The sequence below is a fragment of the Myotis myotis genome, unplaced genomic scaffold (genome assembly GCF_014108235.1).
Source record: "Myotis myotis isolate mMyoMyo1 unplaced genomic scaffold, mMyoMyo1.p scaffold_m19_p_12, whole genome shotgun sequence".
NCBI classification, from domain to species: domain Eukaryota; kingdom Metazoa; phylum Chordata; class Mammalia; order Chiroptera; family Vespertilionidae; genus Myotis; species Myotis myotis.
In genome coordinates, this window is record NW_023416316.1 from 24,818,816 (window position 1) to 24,844,354 (window position 25,539).

General features: G+C 45.4%; 1 protein-coding gene across 1 annotated transcript in view; it reads left to right on the forward strand.

Moving 5' to 3' along the window:
* Positions 1–25,539, forward strand: part of GABBR2 (gamma-aminobutyric acid type B receptor subunit 2) — a 312,749-nt gene that overhangs the window by 187,383 nt on the left and 99,827 nt on the right. The window contains exon 7 of the mRNA XM_036330236.1: positions 4,810–5,046. Within this exon, the coding sequence (XP_036186129.1) occupies positions 4,810–5,046 (237 nt within the window). The remainder of the gene's footprint in view (positions 1–4,809; positions 5,047–25,539) is intronic.

A 25,539-nucleotide genomic window follows, 5' to 3' on the forward strand; every position in this document is an offset into this window, starting at 1 on the left:
AGTGTCGGCTTTACAATGGAAGTTCTTCTGCCCTGAGTAATTGGAGGCCTGCTTTAAGAGCGACTATTACTTTTTATCCCAACAACTGTTTCTTCCTGTTGTCATTGTTTTGCCCAAGGGAAATTGATACTGGCTTCACCTGGGAAGTGATGAATAGCTTGAGATACAAGGTGGTAGCAAAAACTTCATCTTGGTGCTTGCAAAGACAGTGAGAATGAGGTCATCTTTCAGGGTTTAGCTACACCTGTGTCCCATTCCAAGGACTCTGCCCACAGAAATGAGGTAAACAGTCATATTTCCAGTATTTTCCACTCTCCTTCTGCCCTTGTCCCTGGAATGAAGAACAGTTTTTGAGATAGAAAAGATACCGGTTTATAAGTACACATGTAAAAGAATCTATAGAAACTTGTGTGGGCCCCAAGGTCAAATTGAATAAATAACATGATCTTGATCACCCCAGTATCCCCACAAAAAAATAACCCCAGTAAACTATATCAAGAAAGTTTAAAAATGGCACTCATTTACCTCCTGGTGAGACCACACTCAGGTCTGGACTCCCGACTTCCAGAGGGTCACAAAAACCTTGGAACGATGTCCCAGTGGCATGTTCTGGATAGGAAAGAGATCTGGAGACGTCATCTGAAAGCAATCATTAGATTGAACAAACAGGACTCAAAGACAGCAGCCCTCAGATGCCTCTGTGTGCATCAGGAAAAGCTCACAGGAGCAAAATCCAGGAGGAGAAACGTAAAAGGGACCTCATTGGTTTTATACCTAAAGCAATTAATTGAAGAAATACGCATTCAAATCATTTTAATACTTTTAAAGTAGCCAATAGCTAAATTAACCAGAAACCAACCCATATTGCATTTAAACATCAAAGAAAAATATAGCCAAATAGTAAAAGATGGAAAAATAACAAGGATGCATTAAAACAAAACATTAAAGATGTGACTACCACACAGCAATATGGTATTAAAAGGAAATGCACCTAATAACTAAAAATTGCCTATCAATATTTGAAAGGAACTTGCTCTAATTGTTAATCAGAGAAATGCAAGTTAAAATTGAAAGGAGATAGACTTTTGTCTTAACCTAACCAACGGATAATGACTTTTAAAATGAACATATCTGTTGTCAAAGATACAGGGAAATGGATGCTTTCATACACGGTGGAATTTTATTTTATTTTTTAAGTATATTTTATTGACTTTTTACAGAGAGGAAGGGAGAGGGATAGAGAGTTAGAAACATCGATGAGAGAGAAACATCGATCAGCTGCCTCCTGCACACTCCCTACTGGGGATGTGCCCGCAACCAAGGTACATGCCCTTGACTGGAATCGAACCTGGGACCCTTGAGTCCACAGGTGACGCTCTCTCCACTGAACCAAACTGGTCAGGGCAACATGGTGGAATTTTAACTTTTCATATTTGAGGAGAATAACTTAGCCCTATTTATATATTTATATGTCAGTAGTGTTTATGTTTTGCCTCAGCAATTATACCTTTAGGAATTCTGGAAAAAAAATTACCAGTGTGTGTTTAGGAAATTTAGATACAAGGATGCTTTTGCCTAAATGTGCAATAATTGGAAATTGTTAAGGAAGTACAGATAGGCTGTCCACACCCTGGAGGACTGCTGACCCCTCTCAGCCTGGGCTCCAGCACCATCTTGGGGTCTGCAGGGCATGTTGGGCAGGTAGTTGAGCAGGATGCCAGGTTTAAGAACCCATGCTCATGTCATGGACCTTTCCTCTTAGTAGCAGGGGCTGGTATTTCTGGGCACCTACCATATCCTGGACACTGGACTGGATGCGTTGCATACTTCATCTCACTGAACCCTCATTGGCCACCCTACAAGGGTGGACAAGCAGACCTGGGGGAGCTGGGACCACCCCAGGTCACAATCAGCAAACCACAGAGCTGGGGCTCTGCTTCCACATCCTGTGTCCTTATCACACTGCCAGGCTCTTGCCTCTATTCCTGAGAGGAAACTTCTAGATCACTTGGTCCAACCTCCTCATTTTTGAAATGGAGAATGAGACTTGGAAAGGGTCTCTGTATGTATTGTTTTGGGTTCTGGTGATACCTTAGTGATCAAGACAGCATCCCTGACCCTATGGAGTTTAATTCTAGTTGTGGGAGGGTGGTTGGAACGACAGTAAGCAAGAAAACACGTAAGTAGGAAAATCGCAGGACGTGAAAGGTGCAGTAAAGAGGATAAACAAGCCCTAGCCAGTTTGGTTCAGCGGATAGTTAGATCATCGGCCTGGGGACTGAAGGGTCCCGGGTTTGATTCCCAGTCAAGGGCATGTACCTCAATTGCAGGTTTGATCCCCAGCCTGGTTGGGGCATGTGAGGGAGGCAACCAGTTGATGTGTCTCTCTCATATTGATGTTTCTCTCTTTCTGTCTCTCCCCCTCTCTTCCACTCTCTCTCTAAAAATCAATGGAAAAATATCCTCGGGTAAGGATTAACAAAACAAAACAACAAAAATGATGAAGAAGATAAAACTAGTGGATAGAGAATGCCTGGGTGGGTCAGGAAAGCTGTCCCTGAGAAGTGACAAGTGTTGATATTGCAAAGACCTTCGGAAGAAGCTTTCCGGGAGAGAAAACAGCTAGAGCAGACGCCCTGAGGTGCAGACAAACTTGATGTGATCAAAGGACCCAAAAGGTTTAAGAAGGGAGAGAACCTCCTAATGGACCAGTTCATGCTCCCCCAGGAGGAGCGAGATGGTGAAGGATGATTGCAGAAAGCCAGCCCACAGGGATGTGCAGCAGGTGGGGGATGATTAATAGTGAGAAGAGGCTGAGCTGGGCTGGAAAAGGTGCTGTCTCCTTGAGGAGCCCTTGGTTTGAAGAGAGCTTCTGCTGTATATTTTGAGTGATGAACAGAATGTGATGCAGGACATGATGCATTCCAGAGGAAAACCTGAGTCATCCAACAGGAGCCAAAACAAAAAGGAGGTGGATCTGTTGCTGGAACACCAACATTCACATTTGGTCCAGCAGAATTCCTCACCTGCAGGGTTCACAGTGTGAGGGTCTTGGCCATCCCCAGGCATCCGTGGGGGTGATCCTACCCTGCTAGTGCCTTGAGCCAAGGGCAAGAGACTGGGGCTCCAGCCATGGGACAACCCAGACTTGGATGGCTCAGCTTCACCCACCTCCTATGCACTAGACCGGGCCCCAAACCAGTTGAGGTGGTTTTCCAAAAGCAATTATGCCCTCAAAAGTCAAAAATAAGAGAAGTAACAGAGATGAAATTGGACCAGTCTAGATACACACATGCGTGTGCACATGCTCACACACAACACAAGCTGTGTGACCTTGGGCAAGTTTCTGGACCTCTCTGTGCCTCGGGGTACAGGGGTGGGGCATGTATGAACACATCTAAGGGCCCTTCCTAGTACAAACTGACAGTGAATTGATGGTTTCTACATGTGGCTTGTCCCCAAGGAGGGTTTTTTCAAAGGCTAAGCCATGGGCTCTGGTGACATTTCTGGAAGAGGGGTTCAGAAGTGACTTGAGAAAAGACCATGGAGAGACTGAGGGTAACAGGTTCCCTGGGGCGGCATTCACTGGACCCAAGTAAAAAGGCACTTTCAGTACTTTGTGACCACAGTCAGAATATTAATATTACCAATGAGTTTTTTTTATGAAATTTAGTTCAATGGGACAAAAGAACTTTTTTTTTTTAATGCCAAGTTATTAACAGACCCTGCTATGCTGTAGAAAAGGAAGGAGGAAGGGTCCTATGTACCTGGGACCTGCCCTATACCACATGCTCTAACAGGGCCTCACTCAGGCCCCATGGAGCTCAGAATCCACAAGGCCACCGGGGTATGCCCAGCCATCACCTGTCCCTCCCTCTCTCCTAGACCACGCCCCGAATTCCCTGCCTAAATGGCTAGAACTGCTTCTGGTGCCTAGGGAACCTCTTGCCTGGATCAAACCTCTTGAGGGTGAACCACAGTTCTTTGGTGGTCTAGGGCAGTGATGGCGAACCTTTTGAGCTCGGCGTGTCAGCATTTTGAAAAACTCTAACTTAACTCTGGTGCCGTGTCACATATAGAAATTTTTTGATATTTGCAACCATAGTAAAACAAAGATTTATATTTTTGATATTTATTTTATATATTTAAATGCCATTTAACAAAGAAAAATCAACCAAAAAAAATGAGTTCATAGGTTTGCCATCACTGGTCTAGGGGCTACTGATGCTGGAAGGGGGAAGAGGTGTGGCCCGAGCTTGGCTGGGCTGCCGAGGTGGACTACAGGGCAAGGCCAGCATCCCCATGCTGCCGTGTCCAGCCTGAAGCTCTGAGGAGCCCTAGAGTTCTGAATTCAGATGTGGCCTTGACATCATTAAAGGCATATTTATTATGATGGGGAGACAGAAAAGATTTTATTGAATAGTCTGATGGTCTGTCTCTAATTTACATATTTAGACATAAGTATGTGGACCTCCACTGGTTCTCTTGCCCCAGACCCTGCAAATGTCATGGGGGAGCCCTGCTTACAGTTCATGATTCCTTCCCGTTAACCTTGCTAGATACCAGGGTTGAAATCTCAGCCCTGCCACTCACCAGCTCTATGGTACGAGGCAAGTCCACTTCCCTGAATCATTTTCCTTGCCTGTAAAATGGGGGTGATAATAGTACCTATCATATGAGGGTTTTGTGAGGATTCAATGAGATAATGCGTATAAAGAGGCTCGGCGTTTGAGAGTCTCAGCTCTCGGCATTGTGTGCCTGAGGTCCCTGCAGTTGTAACTTGGTGTCCCCCAACCCTTTGTTTTCCAGACGCCACAGCAGTACGAGAGAGAGTACAACAACAAGCGGTCAGGCGTGGGGCCCAGCAAGTTCCACGGGTATGCCTACGATGGCATCTGGGTCATCGCCAAAACGCTGCAGCGGGCCATGGAGACACTGCACGCCAGCAGCCGGCACCAGCGGATCCAGGACTTCAACTACACAGACCACACGCTGGGCAGAATCATCCTCAACGCCATGAATGAGACCAACTTCTTTGGGGTCACGGTCAGTCCTGGGCCCCGGGCTCTGCTTTCTTAGTGCCCTTTGGATACATGCAAGGCCAGAAGAGCTGTGCCAGACACCCTCTGACACTGGATCCATTCTCTCAGATTGCTGACATAGCTTCCTGTGGGTCGTAGGATTTCAGGGCTGCTGAAATGGGAGGTGCCGTGACACTCTCTGACACGTTGGGAAAATGCTTCTCTGTAACTCATGAATTAGAAAAGCTGCACGCAGTTCAGGTGGAATTCTCCACGCAGCGGGGTAGGGTGGGTAGCAGAAGCTCAGTTAGATTCAAATCTTGGACCTTCACTTTCAAGTTACTGTCTTTAAACACATATTTTTCATTCTCAGAATGGAAATAATAACTACCCTGTTAGGTAGCTATAAAGATTAGCCATTACAGAGTAAAAACTGCTAATATTTGTTGAGCAAGCAACTTGCTCTGAGCTTCAAGTTCTTCATCTGGGAAATGGAGATAATGATATATGTCTTGCACAGAAGTTGGGGAAATTAGCAATGATAATAATGGCTAATATTTCTTAGATGCTTATTATGTGCTAGATACTATGCTAATAAGCACTTTATGTAGATTAGACTCAATAATATAGGCTCAATGCTAGGCACATAGTAGGCAGAGGGGTAGGGTGGGTAGCAGAAGCATAGGGAATGCTAGCAATTGTTATTGTTAATAATGGTCTCATTGCATCCCTATGTCATCATAGGAAGTAGGACTGTTATTATCCCCACTAGAAGGGAGGAGCCTGGAGCTCAGAGCATTTAAGTACTAAATCTAATCAGAGGTAGAGCTAGAATTTGAATTGGGTCTAGCTCTTAATTGTTGTATTACACACCTTCTCATCATGGACCTAAGTGGTAGTTATTTCTGTCTCATCCTGATGTATTTGTCATTGACTCTACTCCCAGAAAATATGAAAAACTTTTCTAAAGAATAAGTTGAAATGGCTAAAGTGCTGTCTTGAGTTTTAAAAAGTCATTTACAGAATCAGTCTGTCTTGGGCTAGTAAGAGGAGCAGATGAGTTGGTTGTTGCGTTTCTTAAATGTTCGTATTCCTTTGTGCATGCACTCGGGCTTGCACTGTGGTCTGTGGGCCCGGCCTGGAGCGCCTGTGCAGGTGCTGGGGTGTAGACTGTGGTGTGGACACCAAGGTGGGTAGGACGGGCTCCGTGTCCTGGAGCCTGTAGTCCAGATGCAGGGGGCGGACCTGAACACAAACGACAAGCAGCGCTCAGCAGCGGGAGGACTGTGTAAGCCCAGAGGGTTTCTGTGATCTTTGGTGAAACAATCAGGGAAGGCCTTTGGGAAGAGGCGGCATGTGAGCTGGGCCTCAGGCGTGCCCAGAGGGCCTGGCAGTCGGGCCAAGTGCAGCGAGATGAGCAAGAGAGCAGCACATGCGTGTGTGCAGGGAGTGTTAGAGAGGAGGGTGACAGGTTGGGAAGGTATGTTGGAGCCCATTTCTGAAGGAACAAGCTAAGGAGACTGGCCTTTCTCTTAAAGGTCAAAGATTCTTCGAGTGCACCCGGCCAGCAGCACCGTGCCCGGGAGCTGGTTAAACATGTAACTCTCCAGCCCCTCCCAGACCCACGGAATCAGAATCTCTAGGGCAGGGGCCCAGTGGCTGTGGTTAACAAATCCTCTAGGCCCAGTGGTCGGCAAACTGCGGCTCTTTGGCCCCTTGAGTGTGGCTCTTTCACAAAATACCGACTTCTGCGCATGGGCCACGAAGTTTCAATCGCACTGTACGTGCGTGCCCACATGTGGTATTTTGTGGAAGAGCCACACTCAAGGGGCCAAAGAGCCGCATGTGGCTCGCGAGCCGCAGTTTGCCGACCACTGCTCTAGGTGATTCTAATGCACACTGGAGCTCGAGAACCAGCAAAAAGGGTGTTTATAGCACAGCCTACATTCAGACTGGAAGGTTTAACAGCTTTCCTCAGAAGAGTAGTTTTAAAATGTTTTTTTTAATTCTCAGAACCTCTTGTTATAAAATCTCACTTGATACCTGGTATATTATACAGATGAAAGGAGCTTCTCAGTTGAACAGAGGAGGAGCCCTGCCTGTTCACCCCTCTTCCCACAGTCCCCACCTCATCCCACCCAACAGCCCAGAGGCCCCTCCGGAAGGCCGCACAGAGCACCAAAGACCTCCGAGGGCCTTTCTCTGACGGTACAAACCCAGAGTGAGGCTTAGAGAGGGACGAGGTTCCCCCAGGGGCCCACCAGTAACAACGTGCAGCACCCTCTCAAAATACTGGTGCTCTTATTCAGGCCATCTTTTCACACGGTGCTTCTTACTTAATAGAATGAATTCATAGTACCCCAAGTTGAAATGGCTGGATAGAGAGCTACAGAATCTAGGAAGCATTTTGCTGTCTCTCATGATCCTAGAACTCAGCATTTTGCCTGAGGCATCTTAGTTGGAGATCATTTATAACTACTTCTAAGTGCTCCCTTTCATCTAAGCCAAATAATTCATAATCCCTACTTGATGAGCAATTAGATAAGACTGCCTGAATCGCCTTACATGGCTTGAAGATGAGTTTCTTTTTAATGGGAAATTCCTTGACACACATTTATGTCTGCTCCGACTTGTGACTCATAATTCAGCGAATGTCAGAACTGAAAGAGGTCTTATAGATCCTCACATTCAACTGCCTTGTATTGTAGATGAATATCTGAATATAGACAGGGAGCTTTCAAAGTCACACAGGAAGACTGATTCAGCAAAGCCGGGTAGCTCCGATTGGTCCTGTCCCCACCACACACAGCACCATCTCCTCCTCTTAGTGCAAGTCTCCCTTTGTTGAGAAAGAGATTGCAGTAGAGAGACAATTCTCCACTCCCCCACCCCCACCCCATACTCTTCCCCTTACTCCCTTTGTCACATGTTAAAATGTGCTTGTCAGTGGGCTATAGACAGGTTTCATTAAAATTGTCTTCCATTCAGAGAAAAAAAGGATGTCTTCTGACAAAATAAAAAGTATCTCTGTGGTCCAAGGAGACCACAGAAGGCCAAGTTCAGTCATAAAGAAAGAAAGGAAAGGAACGGGAGGTGGAAATAAATGGAAGCATTTCCTATTTGCTGAAGGGTTTTCATTATACAGCACACACAGAATCCATTTTTCCACTCTCGTGCAGACACTTTATCCTGGGTCACCCTCATTCAGCATGTTTACTATACAGAAAATCGTTTAAACACATTAATTATATCTGTGACTCAATTTCAATTGATTCAGTATGCACACTCTCGGCTGGGAGCTGGGCCTGTGACTCCTGGTTGGCATGAAGAAGAGACTTTTGCCATGCAGCCCAGACTGGGAATCTGGCTGAGCTTGGAACCCAGCTCTGTCTTATGTTCTTAAGAAACTCTCTTCCCAGTTACTCTTCTCAGGGGACACCCAGAAATGGGATTCTGTGTCCACACCTGCACACCGATGGCCTAGGGATCCTGCCCACCTCGGATCCCCTAAGGACACGGTTCTGATTTTCAGCCCTGTTTATAACCTCTTTATGGTTTGCTTTTTAGGTCTCAAAAGCCCAGAGAATTCTGAGCATCCCCCTCAGCAGAGTTTAAGGCAGTGATTCCTAACTTCTGTATACATGAGACTCTCCCAGAACATTTCATTGAAAATTCGGATTTCCCAGCCCTGCCCCAGAACTCATGATACAGTGCTTTGCAGTAAGGCCAAAGAATTCACATGACTAACAAGCAGCCCAGGTGATTCTCAAATAGCAACCTTGAGAATTGCTTGGGGCTCCAGTGACGTATATCTGCGTGACCATGCCCATGTGCACGTATCTACACACACACACACACACACTTGGGTTTTAAACCTGTCAGAGATATATTTGTTCCTGCATTCATTCACTCCTTTAGTAGACCCTGCGCTGGGTACTGGGAGCTGGGAGCACAGACAGGAATAATGTATGGTTTCTCCCTCAAGAGCCCCCACCTAGTGGGGGAGATAGACAAGTAGAGGAATATTTTCTGGGCGGTATCCTATGTCTGCCCAAGGCCCTTGGAGGAAGGACCCCATTCTGCTTACAGGAATCAAGACCAGGGAGCTGTCCTCAATTTTCCTGCAGTTGAGTGGGCAAAACTACATGTGTGGGTAATTGCAAGGTGCCCATGCTGTGGGTGCTGATCATCCTGTACCAGGTACTCGACGCCCATTATTCATGATGGTTTACTATGCAGTTGGAGCCCCAGCCAGATCTCCTGGGATCTGTTTTAGGGGTTTGACTAGGTTTGTCCATCCCTAGCAGTTTTAGGAGCCTTTGTTAATGGCTCACACCTTGGGCAATTGGAGCCTCCTAGCCTGGAGGTGCCTGGGCCTGACACCCAGCCCAGCCCACAGCAGTGACTGGTTGGTGTGGTGGTTCACCACCAGTGCCATTCACCCTCCACAGCTCCCCATGGGGTTGCACTGAGGCTAGGCCTCCCCTGAAACCACATCCGAGCTTGGCCTCTTCCCTTTGCTTCTCTCCCTACAGGTTTCTCCTGAGAACACGTCCTTCATTAATCACTTGCACACAATTCCCTGTCCCAGACTCTACTTATGGGACCTAATCTAAGACACCCGTGTGTCTTTGTGGGCAAGTTAAGCATTTTCAAGAGGGAATTTTTACTGTAACCTCATTGTTATTTATGTATTAAGCCTCATACCAAACCTTCCCCATTGCCTCTCCCACACCAGGTTCCAGACCAGGGGTGGGCAAACTTTTTGACTCGAGGGCCACAATGGGTTCTTAAACTGGACCGGAGGGCCGGAACAAAAGCATGGATGGAGTGTTTGTGTGAACTAATATAAATTCAAAGTAAACATCATTACATAAAAGGGTACGGTCTTTTTTTTTTGTTTGTTTTATTCATTTCAAACGGGCGGATCCGGCCTGCTGGCCGTAGTTTGCCCACGGCTGTTCCAGACTCTTCTCCCTCACACTCCATTGCACTTTTCTGTCACAGCTAGCCTGTGGGAGAGCCAGATTTGTCGCCTCTAGTGATGTAGAGCTCTCAGATTTGCAGGGACCACAGCATCTCATCCCTCTGGTCCCCACATACTTCACCTAGCACTTTACACCTGCCAGAAGCTCGGTAAACACTGGTAACCTTGAGTAAATTTTGTTGGATTGAATCCACACATGCCTGAGAAATTCAGTCCCACTCTCCGACACAGCTGCCTTCCGGGCTTTTATAAAATAAAAAGCCTTTTCAACACAATAAATAATCAGAACTGACAATGGAAGTATTAACAGGAATCTGTTCTTGAATCTGCTAATAATGATTCCCATATTCTTGCTGTGATAGCTGGCATCACAATTTCACCCTAGTTGTGGAAATCTCCTTGGTGTGAGTGTGTGTGTGTGTGTGTGTGTGTGTGTGTGTGTGTGTGTGAGAGAATATGTGTGTGAGTGTGTGTGTGTGTATGTGTGAGTGTGAGTGTGTGTGTGTGTGTGTGTGTGTGTGTGTGTGTGTGTGTGTTGGGAAGGGGATGAGGGACTGTCACTGTTTCCTTCCTGAGGCAGGAGAAAACCTACTGTTTACCCTCCTCTCCCATTAGCATCTCTGGGGCTCAAGTCCCAGGGCCTGAGTGGGAGGGGGAGTTGCTGATGGGCCCTCTGTGACAAGGCGGTCGGAAACCTTTCCTAGAGGCAATTACTAGCAATAAACAACAACTATAATAATAATCATCCTTGATGTGTGGCTGTCCTGTGTACAGAATACATTTATAGTCTCTCTCTCCTTTTTTCCTGACACAATTACATTTATTAACATAATGCTAATAACAGCTACAATTAATGAGTTCCTACTACATCCCAGGTAGCGCTCTAAGCACTGTACACTGTTATTGAATATAATGCTCAAAACAGCCACCGGGTGGGGGATGTAAAATTCCAAGTCCCACTGAACTGTGGCTGGTTCTCACCTATGTCACATCTCTGTCCACATGTCACCTCCATGAGGCCCTCCCTGACACCTTATATAAGATCACAACTCCTACTTCCTTCATTCTTCTTCACAGTAGTTATCCCCATTGGATATGGTGCATATTTTGTTTATTCATTGTCTCGTTCTCTGCTGTGTCGATGAGACTTAGAACCAAGTGCCTGGGACAGAGTAGGTGCCTGATAAATATTTGTTTACTGGATGAATAGTTTAAATAATTAATGACCATATCATAGATTTGAAAAGAACAGACTGAGAAAAGATAAATGATTTACCCAACATCCTACAGGTAGCGAGTCACAGAACTTATTCAAAACTGCCCACTCTGGCTGACTCAAAAGCCCGTGTTCTTAACCATTTAGATATTCCAATAATCCAACCAGCATCCCCAGTACCCTCCTAATAAGCCAGATCTGGGCCAAGCAGGAGTAAGATGTAAGGTTTGCCCCCAAGGAACTCACTGGGCAAACAACCATGTGGGATGCATGGGAGAGAGAACAGGAACCACTCTCCCCATATTAGAAGCAGACGATGTTGTGGTCCCTTGGTTGCACTGGGCTATTCTATTGTGTGTTCATCTGCCCTTCCCACTGGGCCATGAGCCTATGAGCCCCTTGCTTGGGGCCTGTTACTCTCTCTACTCCCCTGGTGCCTTGTATAATAATATTGGCTCTTAGTCCATGGTATACATGTTTGTTGATTGAACAAATCAGAAATTGTAGCTCAGTGAGGCTACAAAGTAGCCATGCTAGGGTCCCAGGGTGCGTTGGTGGTAAGCCTCATTCAGAACCACATCCTAGGTCTTCCGATTCTAAATGCAGGTGTCTCCAAACCTTGTGTTCTAGGCGCTGCTTGGCTGCACTCCCCCCATTTACGTAAACACGATTACAAATGACTGCAGACAAGTGCAGCACAGGAAAGAAACCTACTCCTTCTGCTGTCAGATAAATTTGAATGATCAAAATAATATGGTTTAGTAATTTGTTTGAATTGATGCCTACCCTTCCAAAGCTTGCAAGTTTGACTTCCTCAAGTCAGAGGGAAAATAGCTGTTTCTTTATGAAAAGCAGTGTGTGGGTGTGTATCATTTTATGAGAGCTTCAACAGCAACCCTATCTACAGACTCTGTCCAGGTCCCTGCAAGAAACAGACAAAGGGAGGAGCCAGCGACATGGTGATCATACTAGTAGTGACAATTACTGACATGACAATAGGAATGGCTCTAGTTTTGAATCCTCACTATAGCTGGGTACTATGTTAAGCTCTTAAATGTATTTTAATCCTCATGATAACCCCTGTTATGGGTTGAATAGTGTCTCCCTACAAATCCATATTTGCACTTCTATCCAGAGTACCTCAGGATGTGACTTTATTTGGAAATATGGTTGCTGCAGATGTAATTAGTTAACATGAGGTCCTGCTTCAGTAGGGTGATCCAATATAATGAGTGTCCTTATTAAAAGGAAAAATTTGGAGACAGACACACAGGGGGAGAATGCCAAGTGAAGATAAAGGAAGAGATGGTGTGCTGCTTCTGTAAGCCAAGGAATTCCAGTGGTTGCCAGCAAACTACCAAAAGCTGGGAGAGGGGCAGGGAACTGATTCTCCCTCACAACCCTCAGAAGGAACCAACCCTGCTGATACCTTGATCTTGGACTTGGAACACAATTTTGAAGAGCTCCATAATACATCCCATGCATTTCTTCTTGCATGAGGCCAGAATATGCCCTCAGTGTGTGTCAAGGTGTGTTAGTCTGTGAGCTTGCTAAGCAGGAGGGAAGTCTTCTTCGATCAGGGGAGGACAGCTGACATAAATTTCAGCCTACCAGACACACAGCTTTGAACACTGATGGATGCCAGTTCTGCCTGTGTGTGCTCATGCAGAGGTTACACACACATGCTCAGATGTGACCCTCTGTGCCTGCCTGACTCACAGCCAGCCCTGTGGGGGGGCAGGTGGTGGTGAAGGGAGCTGGGAAGATCCATTTTCTCATAGAATTGCAATCTCTCATTGCTTTCTTATTTTTCAGTGGAATTCTAGCATCCTATAATTCTTGCTTAAACCAGCAGTGGGCAAAGCAGAGACCTGGAGCCTGGTCCAGGCATTTAAATTTGGGGGGTTGGGGGTAAGGTAGAGAAAAGACTGGAAGGGGTGCCCCCCTTTGTCTTAAAAAGATGCAATAGTGTGAAGTGCTTAGGGGCACAGACTCTAGAGACATGTTTTCTAGGTTCACATCTTGGCTCCACTTACTAGTCAGGTAAACTTGAGCAAGAACTTAATCTCTCTGCACCTCAGTTTCCTCATCTGTAAAATGGGGACGTCTTAAATAGGGCTCCTTGTAAACAAACTTGGAGACAGAGTGCTGTGTGTGGAAGGTTTGTGGGAAACTGAGCATAAGAAATACATTGTAAGGAAGTGTGAGGGTGGTCAGATTGGATAGAGCAAGAAGCTGATCTGAAATGTGGTTGCAACTTAGGTTACGCTGATCCTAGGGGAGCTCTGGCTCCAGGGTGGCCTGCAGAGTTGTCCAGATTGAGGCACATGGCCTAGGCCTTTGCATCTTCCCATCAGCCAGTCACAGGCTATGGCTGGGCCCTAGGAGGGGTATATTCTTGGTGATGCTGTTCTTCATGGTGGAGAGTAATTCCCAGTAAGGGACCCTGCTGGAACCTTCAGTAGCCAATATTCCCAGGACCTGGGGGATGGTGCTTCTGCCATAAAGAGGGAACCTGAGCAGGGCCCCCCAATATCTTCTATGGATAACAAAAAGTCCTATCTTAAAGGGTTGTGATGATTGAAGGTGTTTGTTAGAGGTTTGTAAAGTGTCTGGGAAATGGTAAGTGCTAAATTACTATGAGGATGATGCGGAGGGATGATGTATTTGGACACCAGCACACACAGGCCTCTCAGATCCTCAATCACCAGGAGGTAATTTTCCAGGTAACACTGGGGTAGGTAGGTCCCCGGTCACTGCTTCAGTTGTCATTCTTGCAGCTCTTGCATCTTTGGTAATTCATATCCTCACATTCATAAGCACACAAGCAAACACTCACAGATATATATCTCACACCCCTAAAATGTGATTGATGGATATTCATATTCATCGTGTAGAGGCCTATTTATCAGTCTCTCACACTGCTATTCAGATTCATTTTTCAAAAGAGATTGTACATGTAAGTCCAGTGTCATTGTCCTTCATTTAACATGTACATTAATGTTAAAGTTACATTTAACATTAATGATTGTTTTTCAAATTTGCTCCTTGGAAGATTTTGTTAAACCATCTTATTTAAAAATTAGCAAGCAAGTTTCTGCAGTAACAGAGGAAGTAAAGCCTTAGTGGGGGAGCCTGACCCAAGTCCTCAGGTCAGGCTCGAGGACAGTGGAGGTGGTGGCAGGTCTTCTGACAGGTCTCAGAGGCCGGAGGGGGACAATCTTAGCTGGTATTCAGACCTACACTCTTTTTGTATTGTTGAGAGTATTACAGATGTCCGCCGTTTTCCCTACCTTTTTCCTCCTCCACCCAGCCCCACCCCCACCCCAGGCCTTCACCACACTATTGTCTGTATCCATGGGCTATGCATATATGCATACAAGTTCTTTAGTTAATCTCTTTCAGTCCCCTTCCCATCATCCTCCCCTCTGAGATCTGTCAGTCTGTTCCATGTTTCCATGCATCTGGACCTATTTTGTTCATCAGTTTATTTTGTTCATTAGATTCCTCATATAAGTGAGTGAGACTGTGTGATATTTGTCTTTCTCTGACTGGCTTATTTTGCTTAGCATAATCTCCAGCAGTCCTACACTTCTTATTTTAATAATTGTGTTTTTGTCTTTGTTTGTTTGTTTTTATATATGTTTTTATTGATTTCAGAGACAGGAAGGTAGGGGGAGAGCATGATATGAACATCAATGATGAGAGAGAATCCTTGATTGGCTGCCTACTGGGGATTGAGCCCATATCCGGGCATGTGCTCTGACCAGGAATCGAACTGTGACCTTTGGTTCATAGGTGATGCTCAACCTCTGAGCCACACCTACCAGGCTAATTGTGTTCTATTTTAATGTATACTACAAAAATATAACTAGCATTTAAGGTAGTTAGGTAAGGGTTCTTTTTCAGGTTTGTTGTTTTTTTTTTAAAGAGGCAGATATTTAGTAAATCGAAGTACAGATGGTCCGTGGATGCTGCAAAAATCGTGAAGGTGGTACATGTGTGATGGAGGTTTTGGAAACAGTGATCTCCTACTGCTTTGCCTTTATCTTGAAAGGCACTATGATTGTTCTCTAAAACAGCTAAGAAATTAATCATAAAAGAGTGGGAAGAGAGAGAAAGAGAGAGAGAGAGAGAGAGAGAGAGAGAGAGAGAGAGAGAGAGAGAGAGAGAAATCAACCAACAACAGAATATTGGTTTTCTTGGCCAGCTTATATAGTTACCAAAGCAACAAACAGTACTATACTTGTACACACGAGTTTTTTGTGGTAAGGTTAATAGCTTTTTTATTGAATGCCCTTTCACCACGTTCATATATTTTTAGTAATAAAATATGGCGTTAGGCCAAGGGGTTGGTGTCCATCAAACAGACAAGAGCTGAGCTGCTTTGGGTGAAGCTGCCTGTGGTGACCATAGAAACATGGCCCTTAAATCCAACCAACGCTACGTGAAAATCCTTGCATTAGTCCCTCTTGTGCGATCATTTGATTCTCAAGTAGTTGGCTAGTTTTATAAGGGAGACTTCTACTACCTGCTTCTTGAGAGTGGAGTCTGAGGTTTACTTCTCTGTTTTCAGTTGCTAGCTCATGGTCTGTCTGTATTTGAATTTCATCTGATGGAAAATAAACAAATATATCAGAGATATATTCATGACCACCACAGTTTCCAACCTTTCAACATCTCATGTAGTACATATACAGGAAAGACTGGTTAGCTGGTTGGATGGATAAGAGAATAGATGGAAGAGTGGCGGGTGAGTAGATAGTTGGATGGCTGCAGGGATGGAGGTATAAATGGTAAGTGAATGGATATAGATGAATGGATGATGGGGTAGAGGTAGATAGATGAATGAATGGATGAGTATGTGGGTGGATGAACATATAGCTGTTTGGGTAAGTGGATGGATGGATGGATTAGTAGATGGGTAAATGGTAGGTCAGTTGATGGGCAGCTGGGTAAATAGACAAAGATGAATTAGTAGATAACTTGGTGGATGGACAGGTGAGTGAGAAGGAGTGAGTGAGTGAGTGAGTGAGTGAGTGAGTGAGTGAGTGAGTGAACTGCAGGTCTATTTGAGGTCATTGTAATTTACATGTATATGCTTTATTCTAATCAAAGCATATTTTCTTCAGGAGGATCATCAGAGGTGATAGCCTTGATGTCGTGACTCCTTTTCCATACAAGTCCTGAACTCTAGGAAGTGTTGGCTGCATTTTCTGACGTGAGGCCTCATCTTGTCATAACACGTGGAAACGCGTTTCATCGCATGCATTTATTCTTCACTCATACTTCACCCTTTCAGGGATTCAGCCTCATTAAAATCTATCCTCTACCCAGTTGCTCTTTAAGGAAGTTCCTCATTAGGGCATTTTTGCTATGAAACGTGACACACCAACCCATGTGAGTGCCAGCCTGAATGCTAAAGACTGTTATTAGCAGATTTCGCCTGGAGATGTTTCAGAGTTGTCAGTTCTAATGTTCATAGGATTATATTTTCAAACATCATCAAACATCCTCTATGACAGACTTGATTACTGTGATAAACTAGTTTTCTTCCTTTGAGAGATGTTCCAATTGCAAAAAATGGTTCTGAAATCATTTGAGAAAAATTCTGGACAAAACTGAAGTGGCACTTTCATTTTGGGTGGCTTGCTTAGCTTGCTGGGAGAGAGGCAGCTCAGTGTGGCAGAAAGAGCACTGGACATGGAGTCCACGGACCTAGGTTTGCATGCTGTCCCCTATATCTGAGCAGTGTTGAACTCGGAGAAGTCTCTAATCTTTGCATTCTCTTCTGGAGACCAGTGACCAGTGGCCTTCTGCTGGGTTGCTCTGGAAATGAAATAAGGAAGGTGCAGTACAAACTATAATGTACTGTGTGTGATTGAGGAATCCCTGGTGGGAAAAAAAAAAAAAGCTGTACCTCATATATATCATGGTTTTGTGGGGCGGTTTGGCTTAAACAACAGAAGAAATCAGGTATATAGTGAAAAAATTAACTATATGTCCAAGAACCAATCAAATATCCTTTCTAGACCATGGAATTTTATCAATGGTGAGACCACAATGTAAAAACCTGGCACAACTGAGAGAAGTAGCTGTTTCTCTTTGCTCATTCATTTCTTCTACTTATATGTGTACCACCTGCCGTATGAGAGGCATGGAGAGGGGTATGCTATGGACATAGCATTGAGAAAGGCAACTGTAGTCCTTGTACCCAGGAGGAAACAGACAGTAAATAGATAATCACCTGAATAACTTTAAATGTTAATTGTGAAAAGTGTTCTGAAATAAAGTTATAGGTTGTGTTGAGGACATATAGTATGGAGGCCTGACCTAGGCTGGGGATCAGAAAAGACTTCCCTGAAGAGGTTGAGATTGAAGAATGAATAGGAGCTAATAGGCAAAAAGGACAGAAGGGCATGCCTGGGAAAGGGAGGCGCACATGCAAAGGTCCTGGGGTGAGAGGAAGTGCGGCACATTTGAGAAGGCAAAATAAAGCCAGTGTGGCTGGAGCGGAGAGAGTGGATGGGATGAGCCTGGGGAGAGGGGAAAGGGGTCAGTGGAGGCCAGATCGTGTCCCACCTGTTATTCTAAAACCAGTGGGATCCCATGGAAAGATGCCTAGTAAGGGAGCAGACTGCTGTTTTTAGGCATATTTCCCTAGTTGCAGTGGAAGAGAACAGATGAGAAAGAAGCAAGAGGAGCAGCAGGGATGCTGGTACCAACCAGGGCAGTAAGTGCACAGAGAGAGAAGCAGGTGAATTCAAGGCACATTGCAGGAGAAAAATCATAAGGCCTGGTTTGGTTTGGTTTTTTTACCAGTTATGATAGAAAAGTGGGTGATCAAGGGTATACTCCTAATGCTATTACTTCCCATTTTGAACTGAATGTTTCTCAAGTTATGTACACTGTGAATATTATTACAGTAAATTAAACAAATGAATCTCTAGACTTTATAGTGCTCTGTACAGTTTAACATCTGTACATCTGAAAATTTGCATGGTGGCCCAGGGAGAACTGGATGGTGCAGTCAACCTTCTTAATCCACAGAAAAATACCCCATGTGTGCAGAGGCAAAGATTGGGTCTAGAAAGATGTTTGCCAAATGCTCAATAAAAGCAGGGAATAAGCATGTGCAGGACAAATCTTATTTGAGCCTTTGGGCATTCACAGGTGTGGGGAGGCAGGCGGGACATGTGGCCAGACCCTCTTCAGTCTGTCTGCAAATGAGGTTACAACATTAAGGAAGCCTCCTGGCGTGTTGCCCCATCGGAGGAGTATTACATCCCATCCCCTTGGACCTAAAAAGGCTGTACTTCTAGGAAGTTCTCTTCAGGAAGCCATTGCAATATGGTCAAAAACATGGCCAATTGAGGAGTTCATGGCAACATGGTCTGTCTTAGTGAGGCGGAGGAAAGACCAGGAATAGCCTAAATGTCCAAAGCCTGCTCTTAGCTAAATAAATTTGGATGCACCCATACAGTGAAATTGTTGGCAACCATTAAAAAATTGTTGTTATAGAATAATATCTAATGGCATAGAAGATTGTTTATAATACATTGTTTAGTGATAAAAGCGCAGGTTACAGAGACTTGTATGATAAATTCCTACTTTTGATTAAAATGTAAAACTTTGTGGACTAGAAGAATGCACTCCAGCATGTTAACAGTGCTTGTCTCTGGACAGAATCCTTTCTCTTTGCTTATTTCTCCTTTCTAAATGTTCTACAGTGAACATATGTTACTTTAGGTCTCAATTTAGAAACGAAACAAAACAGGAAGACTTGAAAAATATTAACTTTAAAAGACCTGGATTTTAGTCCAGTCTTGGCGCTTACTAGCCAAGATACTTTAGCAGGTAATCCTCCGGCCTTAGTTTTCCCATCTGTACAATAGGATATAGTAATGCTTGCTTCATAGGGTTATCATGAGGATTAACTGGCCCATCCCTATCTGACAGTTCCTGGCACACGTGGGCTCTCAGCCAATATTAACACGCCTCCCCTTTCTGTCACATTCTTAGACGGACCCTGATCCTCGTTTAGAAGTGAATGGGCAGGGAAGGGAGAAAGCCGAAGTAGATGCCAGAGAGGCCCTGAGTGTTTCCTGGCCACACTGGGCCTCGGTTTCCAGTCTTCTTTCTCCTCAATACCAAAGCTCTACTGATTGAATTGCCACTGGTTGGAGTCCAGTTAACTGAGGGTATATTATGTAATTTAATCTTGAATATGTAGAAAAAATATGTAGGATGATAATGTTGCCTAATATAGGATGTAGGCCTGCTTGAAAAACACTTGAGGTTTGAGGCCTCGAGGTGCATATGATTAACTACTGTTGTGATTGGTCAGCTCTAGACTGACTCTAGTAGACTCTTAATGTAAATGTATGAAGCATGCAAGAATTGTGTGTGTGTGTGTGTGTGTGTGTGTGTGTGTACACACACCTACATACAGACCCACAGTATGTAATAAATCAGTGACCTAGATTCTCTCGCAAGCACACGGATCTTTAGTAAGCCATATGTGGAGATAGTTAATCCCCATAACCACTGTCAATTCCCTTTCAGTGAGTTGGCAAGGCCCCTGCAGTGCATGTGGGCTCTGCAATGCTTTTGGCAGCATGCCAAAAAACTCGCTCTTCATCCTCAAATCTAGTAATTCTATCAGCTATCTAATGAAGAGTTGCCTCAGTAATCCATGTTTAATGACCTTAGCGACTGGAAAGCTATCTTGGGAATTAGCAGAGTATCCTGAGGTTCCAAACTCCAGTGTAAGGGAAACGTGTCCTGTTTCCCTCACCCACCCCCACTGCAATGGGGTTTGGAGCAGATGTTCAGCTCAGTGTCTTCTCCTTGGGCTCATGCTTCCCACACCAACTTTTATGAATAGTAGTAACCATAACAGGCAGTGATTTATCATACATCTCCCCGTTGGACCTCAGTGGACCTCAGCTGGCTGAGCGTTGTGCCTCAGTTCATCCATAGGATCCAGGTAGTGTTGCCTGGAAATATCATCTGCAAAATCATTTGGTCAGAGAAGCGACTCTCAGATGTCTGAGGCCTCTTGCAACTCTGAAGTAGTGAAAGAGAAAAGGTTTCAAGATGGGAACCAACACTGACAAAGTCCCCGGAGTCCTGAATTTCCTGGGAGCAAGCCCTGCCTGTGACGGAGATATGATTATGCCAGTTTAGAGAAGAAGAAACCAACGCTCAAGTAGCTGAGTAACCAGCCTGAGTTCACAGGGTGGGACGTGTGAACTGTGCCCAGGTTCACAAGGTGGACCATGTCAGGGTCCAGGTTTCAGACCAGATGTCAGCCACCTCTAATGCCTATGGGGGTTTTTATACTTCTGCCCACAACCCCACCTCCCTCCATGGAATCCTTTGGAACTAAGTTTACTCTGCCACATTAACCATTGCTTTCTACGGGTGTCATCTTGTCTTCTGCCCCAGCATGCCAAGTCCTGCTGACTCTATGAAATCCCAAATGCTGCCTCTCTTCTCTCTGCCCTCTGCTGCTCATTTACCCTGGCCCTCACATTTACTAGATTATTCTCCCTAAATGATCTCTGGCCATGTTATTCCTTATTCAAAACCTTCCATGGCTCACCAATAACCACAGGATAATCCTGGCATTTTAGGAGCTCCATCTCCAGGCTATAATCTGTGTGTCTAGCTCAGCCATGGGCAAACTACGGCCCGCGGGCCGGATCCGGCCCGTTTGAAATGAATAAAACTATTGAAAAAAAAGACCGTTGGGGGTTAATGGGGGGGATGAGGACACATTTGTAATACCTTAACTAATAATAATAATAATAAAAAAAAAAGACCGTACCCTTTTATGTAATGATGTTTACTTTGAATTTATATTAGTTCACACAAACACTCCATCCATGCTTTTGTTCCGGCCCTCCGGTCCAGTTTAAGAACCCATTGTGGCCCTCGAGTCAAAAAGTTTGCCCACCCCTGGTCTAGCTCTAGCTATTTCTACTCATGCTGCCTTTCACATAGAAGGGACACAAGCTACTCTCCCACACATGCATCATAATTTCCAACCTTCCTAGGGTCTTTTCCTGTTATATTTTCTGTCATTTATTCATTCAGTGAATAATTTTTGAGAACTTACTATGGGCCAACTACTGTATTGGGAGCAAGGGATGCAGCAATCAGAAGCTCCCTCCTGCAGAGAATTTACTATCTAGTGCAGCCTCGGGCTGAAGAAGGCTTGAGAAATCATTTTGTGTGGCCCTGCCACAGCATTCAGAGTCAGTGAATGAAATGTTTGACCAAATGTCTACGTTGATACCTTTGTCTGGCCTGTGCATGATGTTACAAATATCCAAATAGTCCTTGGCAGTAAAAAGGTTCCACGCCCCTGCTCTGGTGCAAGGGGCAAGCAGTCAAAAATTGACATGTTAAATAGGGAAATTATAAATATGTTAGGAGGCAGTGGTTGCTACTCAAAAGGTGGGGAAGGGAATGTGAGGAAGGGAAGGAGGATTGGAAATGCCACCGATGGAGGAGGAACGGTGGGAAGTGTTAAACAGGATGGCCAAAGGAGGCCTCACTGGGAAGGTTGTGTTTAAGAAAGTCTTGAAGGAGGTGAGAGAGTGAACCATGCGATGACCAGGAAAGAGTGATCCAGGCAGATGGGCAGCCATGCAAAGCTTCATATCAGTTTCTGGAGCACTTGGGGTCAGAGGAGCTCTGCCCAAGATAGAGGAGTAACAGGGACTGGATTTATCCTCCTGCCTTAAACAACTAAAAAACCAGTCAAATTATGTGAAACAACAGTTTTCTGAGACAGCAGAGGAATATGACCCCTGAGAGAAGGGGCACAAAGGACATGAGCCTTATGATTGCTCAGCACAGGAAGGAGGTGGGGAGCCCAAACAGGGTCCAGCAATCTTGCCAGAATTGAGGAGAAAGAGTCGAGAATTTAGATTTTGAGAGACCAAGGAGGCCAAAATTTGCAGGCAGAGTGGCCGACAGGAGAGAGCTGCATAGAGAGGGGAGAGCAGTGGAGAGCTGCAAAGGGGACCCCGCAAGTCTCAGTTACACCTGCTGTGTGATGAGGGAACCACCTGAGACCACGGAAAGAGCCGGCAGAAAGGAACAGCCAGAAGGATCCCGAGAGCAGGGCCAGGAATCATTTATGTTCCCACCAGCCAGGGCGGGAAATGTTTGTGATACATGGGGAAAGGATAGTTAGTGTCCCAGTGGTGGGGTTAAAATTAACCCTATACTAAAAGTAGCTCTGGTCCCACCAAACAGTTTGAAAGCAAGCCTCAAAGGGTCAGACGTATTCCAAGTAGCTTAAGAATAGTTAAAGGACTGCTTTTAAAAATCCAATGAAAGGTCTGACATGTAATAAAAAATTTACAAGAAGCAAAGAAGCTGGAGTGTGAGGGAACTGCACGGAGGCCAGTATGGCCGGAACAGTGTCATGAGGGGGAAGAGAAGTTAGAGAAACCACCAGGGAAGTCAGGGGCCAGTTTGCATCAATCTTCATCAGCCACTAAAAGGACTTTGACCAAGTCAGGAGCCAGGAGATGTCTTCCTTCTTGCCTCCCCTGCCAGATTGAAAATGCCCCTCTGCTTTGTTCCAAACTCCCTGGGAACCACCAAGTGAGCGGCCTATCCTTATCAGGCTATGTACATCTGCCCACTAAAGGGCCTCACACAGCCCCTCAAGGTGTGTCAGTTCAATGGGGAAGCCGGAAAAAGAGGAAAGTAAGAAAGAAAAAGAAGTTCTGAAATGAGGACCTTTCCCATTTGGGACAAGGAAGGATGTGAGGACCCGCTTCAGTCCTACCTTCCAGCCACAGACCCGTTGCCTGTGAGATGAGGAAGATTTTGCCTTGTAAAATCTTCCTCACCACCATGACTTGTTTGCTTATTTGATCAAAATGAGTAATTGAGTGCCACCTCTTTCTAAAGAGAGTTTGAAGTAGCTTTAAATAACAGGCACATGTACATCAAGGCCACCGAAACAGAAGTCAGAAATCTAAAACCACACAATGTGCACTATACATGAAAAACCTAGGCTAGTACAGTGAACTTAACTTTTAATATAAATGAACTGGTCGTCAAGTGATAAAGAGAACTGAACCTAATTTTCTTCATTTTTAAAATGGAATTAATGATCTCTGCCCAGACTACCCCGAAGAGTTGCCACAAGGATTATCAAGGCTCTAGGTGAGAGTGTTCCATCCAGATTGCTTCTGCTGCCAGTAATAGAAAACCGTACTTAATCAAAGATAGCAGTGCTCTTCCGGGGGAGGCTGCTCCATCTCTCCACCCCTGGGTCTCCTTTCACCTGTGCCAGCTCCATTCTCGGCCTCTTCACAGTTGTCTCTGGTCCCATCATCCCAGCACCAAGTCCAGCAAAATAGGGAGCCCGTTTCCCCACTAGCACCAACAAAATCCCTGGAAATGTGTCCTCTTTGCCTTGATTGGCTGACTTGGGTCATGTGCTCATCTCTGAACCAATCACTGTAGCTAGAGCATAGGTTGCATTGGTTGGTTTAGTCTAAGTCATGTGATCCAGTCCTGCAGAGGTTCAGCCTCAAAGAAAAAGGCTGAGAGTAGGGCCAGGTGGATCTCTGTGTTGGTTTTCTCTCTTCTGTTCTGTCCTCCCACAGATCCATTTTCTGCCCTTTGTGCCCTGAGAGGATAATCCTATAGTTGACATCACTTGGGGTCCACTGTCTTCAGGCTTCTGGTTGGGTTTGGCCAGTGAGGGGTACAGGCAGGAAATTGGAGGCCAAGAGGAGAGAGGTCCCTCATGGTGTAGCACCTGCCCTGCTTTGGTGCTGCATCTCCGGAAACAGCTGTGCCCCTCCCTCCATGGCTGTGGCTCCTCCTTTGTGTCTCCCACTCTTATGAAGCTCTGAGAACACTATTTCTTCCTTTGCTCCTTTGCTCTGGGGTATGTAACAGCTCCTGCCACCTCTAGTCTGTGGGCACATCACCTTCCCTTATTTGGTCTCTTATTCTGACCCCACTCTGTAAGTAGTTCTTAAGGATGTCTCTTCTTTGGAATCATCCAGGGTGAATTCTGTTTCCTCCTGTGACCCAGTATTCATTTTTCATTACTTCATAACAAATTATCCCAAAGTGTAGTAGCTTAAAGCGACAGAAAACTTTTCTTACCTCACATATTTCCTGTGGGTCAGGAATTCAGGAGCGACTTAGCTGGAAGGTTCTGGCTTGAGGGTCTCTCATATATAGGCAGGCAAGATGGCAGGGGGACTGCAGTCTCCTGAAGCTTACTGGGGCGGAGATTTGCTTCCAAGATGGTTCACCCATGTGGCTGGCAAGTCAGTGCTGGCTGTTGGCAGAATGGCTCAGTTCCTCCCCACATGGACCTCTCCATAGGACTGCTCAGGTGTCATGAGATGGTGATGGCTTCCACCAGCGTGCCTGATCCAGCGGAAGCCAGGCTGAAGCTACAGTGTCTCTGTGTGATCTGGTCTTAGAGATCTCATTCTGCCACTTCCGTAACATCCCGCTGTTTACAAGCCAGCCCTATTCAGCATGGGAGAGGACTGTCCACGGCTGTGATTACCGGGAGGTGAGAATCACTGTGGCCATCTCAGAGCGTGGCTATCACAGACCCTGACTGACATAATCGCTCCATTAAAATCAGGATACTCATTTTATTATCCACATGGGGGGTCAGTTGCTGGGCAAGAGAAATAAGTGTTCACTAGTTATAAACAAGGTGAAAATCCTATAAATGTAAGGAAGTGTGACTCTTGAATTTACCATCAGGTCCCATAACTTGAGCAGAGGTCTTAGGAGAGCCACTGTGGATGGGAGTGAGGACCCCTTCAAGCCCAAGCTAGTGATGGGCTGGGAGAAGGGAGACGGGAGACCCCATCTTACCCAAAGGGCTTCCAAGATCTATTTCACTAGCTTCAGCTAGCCCCACTCCAGCCCTGAAAACAGTGTAAGACACCCACTGTGTTTGCTGCTAGTCCATTCCTGGCATTTCATAGCCTTCACTCTGACCCTCAGCAGCCTGAGACAACCAGTCGGGCTAGCAACACAGCAGCCTTTCTCTCCCTGTCTCTTTTCTCCTCTGCTGACTCCTGTCTCTTTCCTTCCCAGGAGAATTAATGGAAGATTTTTTACTTGATGGAAGATTTTTAGGTTTAGCCCAAATGAATAGTCCCCAACCGCCTGTGAGCCATCTGGGTTTCTAGTGGGGGAGCGGAGCCAAAAGGGAGAATAGGTTTTCAATCAGCCGTGCCAGGGACACCTGCCTGCCAGCTCAGTCCGCTGTTTCCAAGGTGGGAGATGAGAGTGGTGAC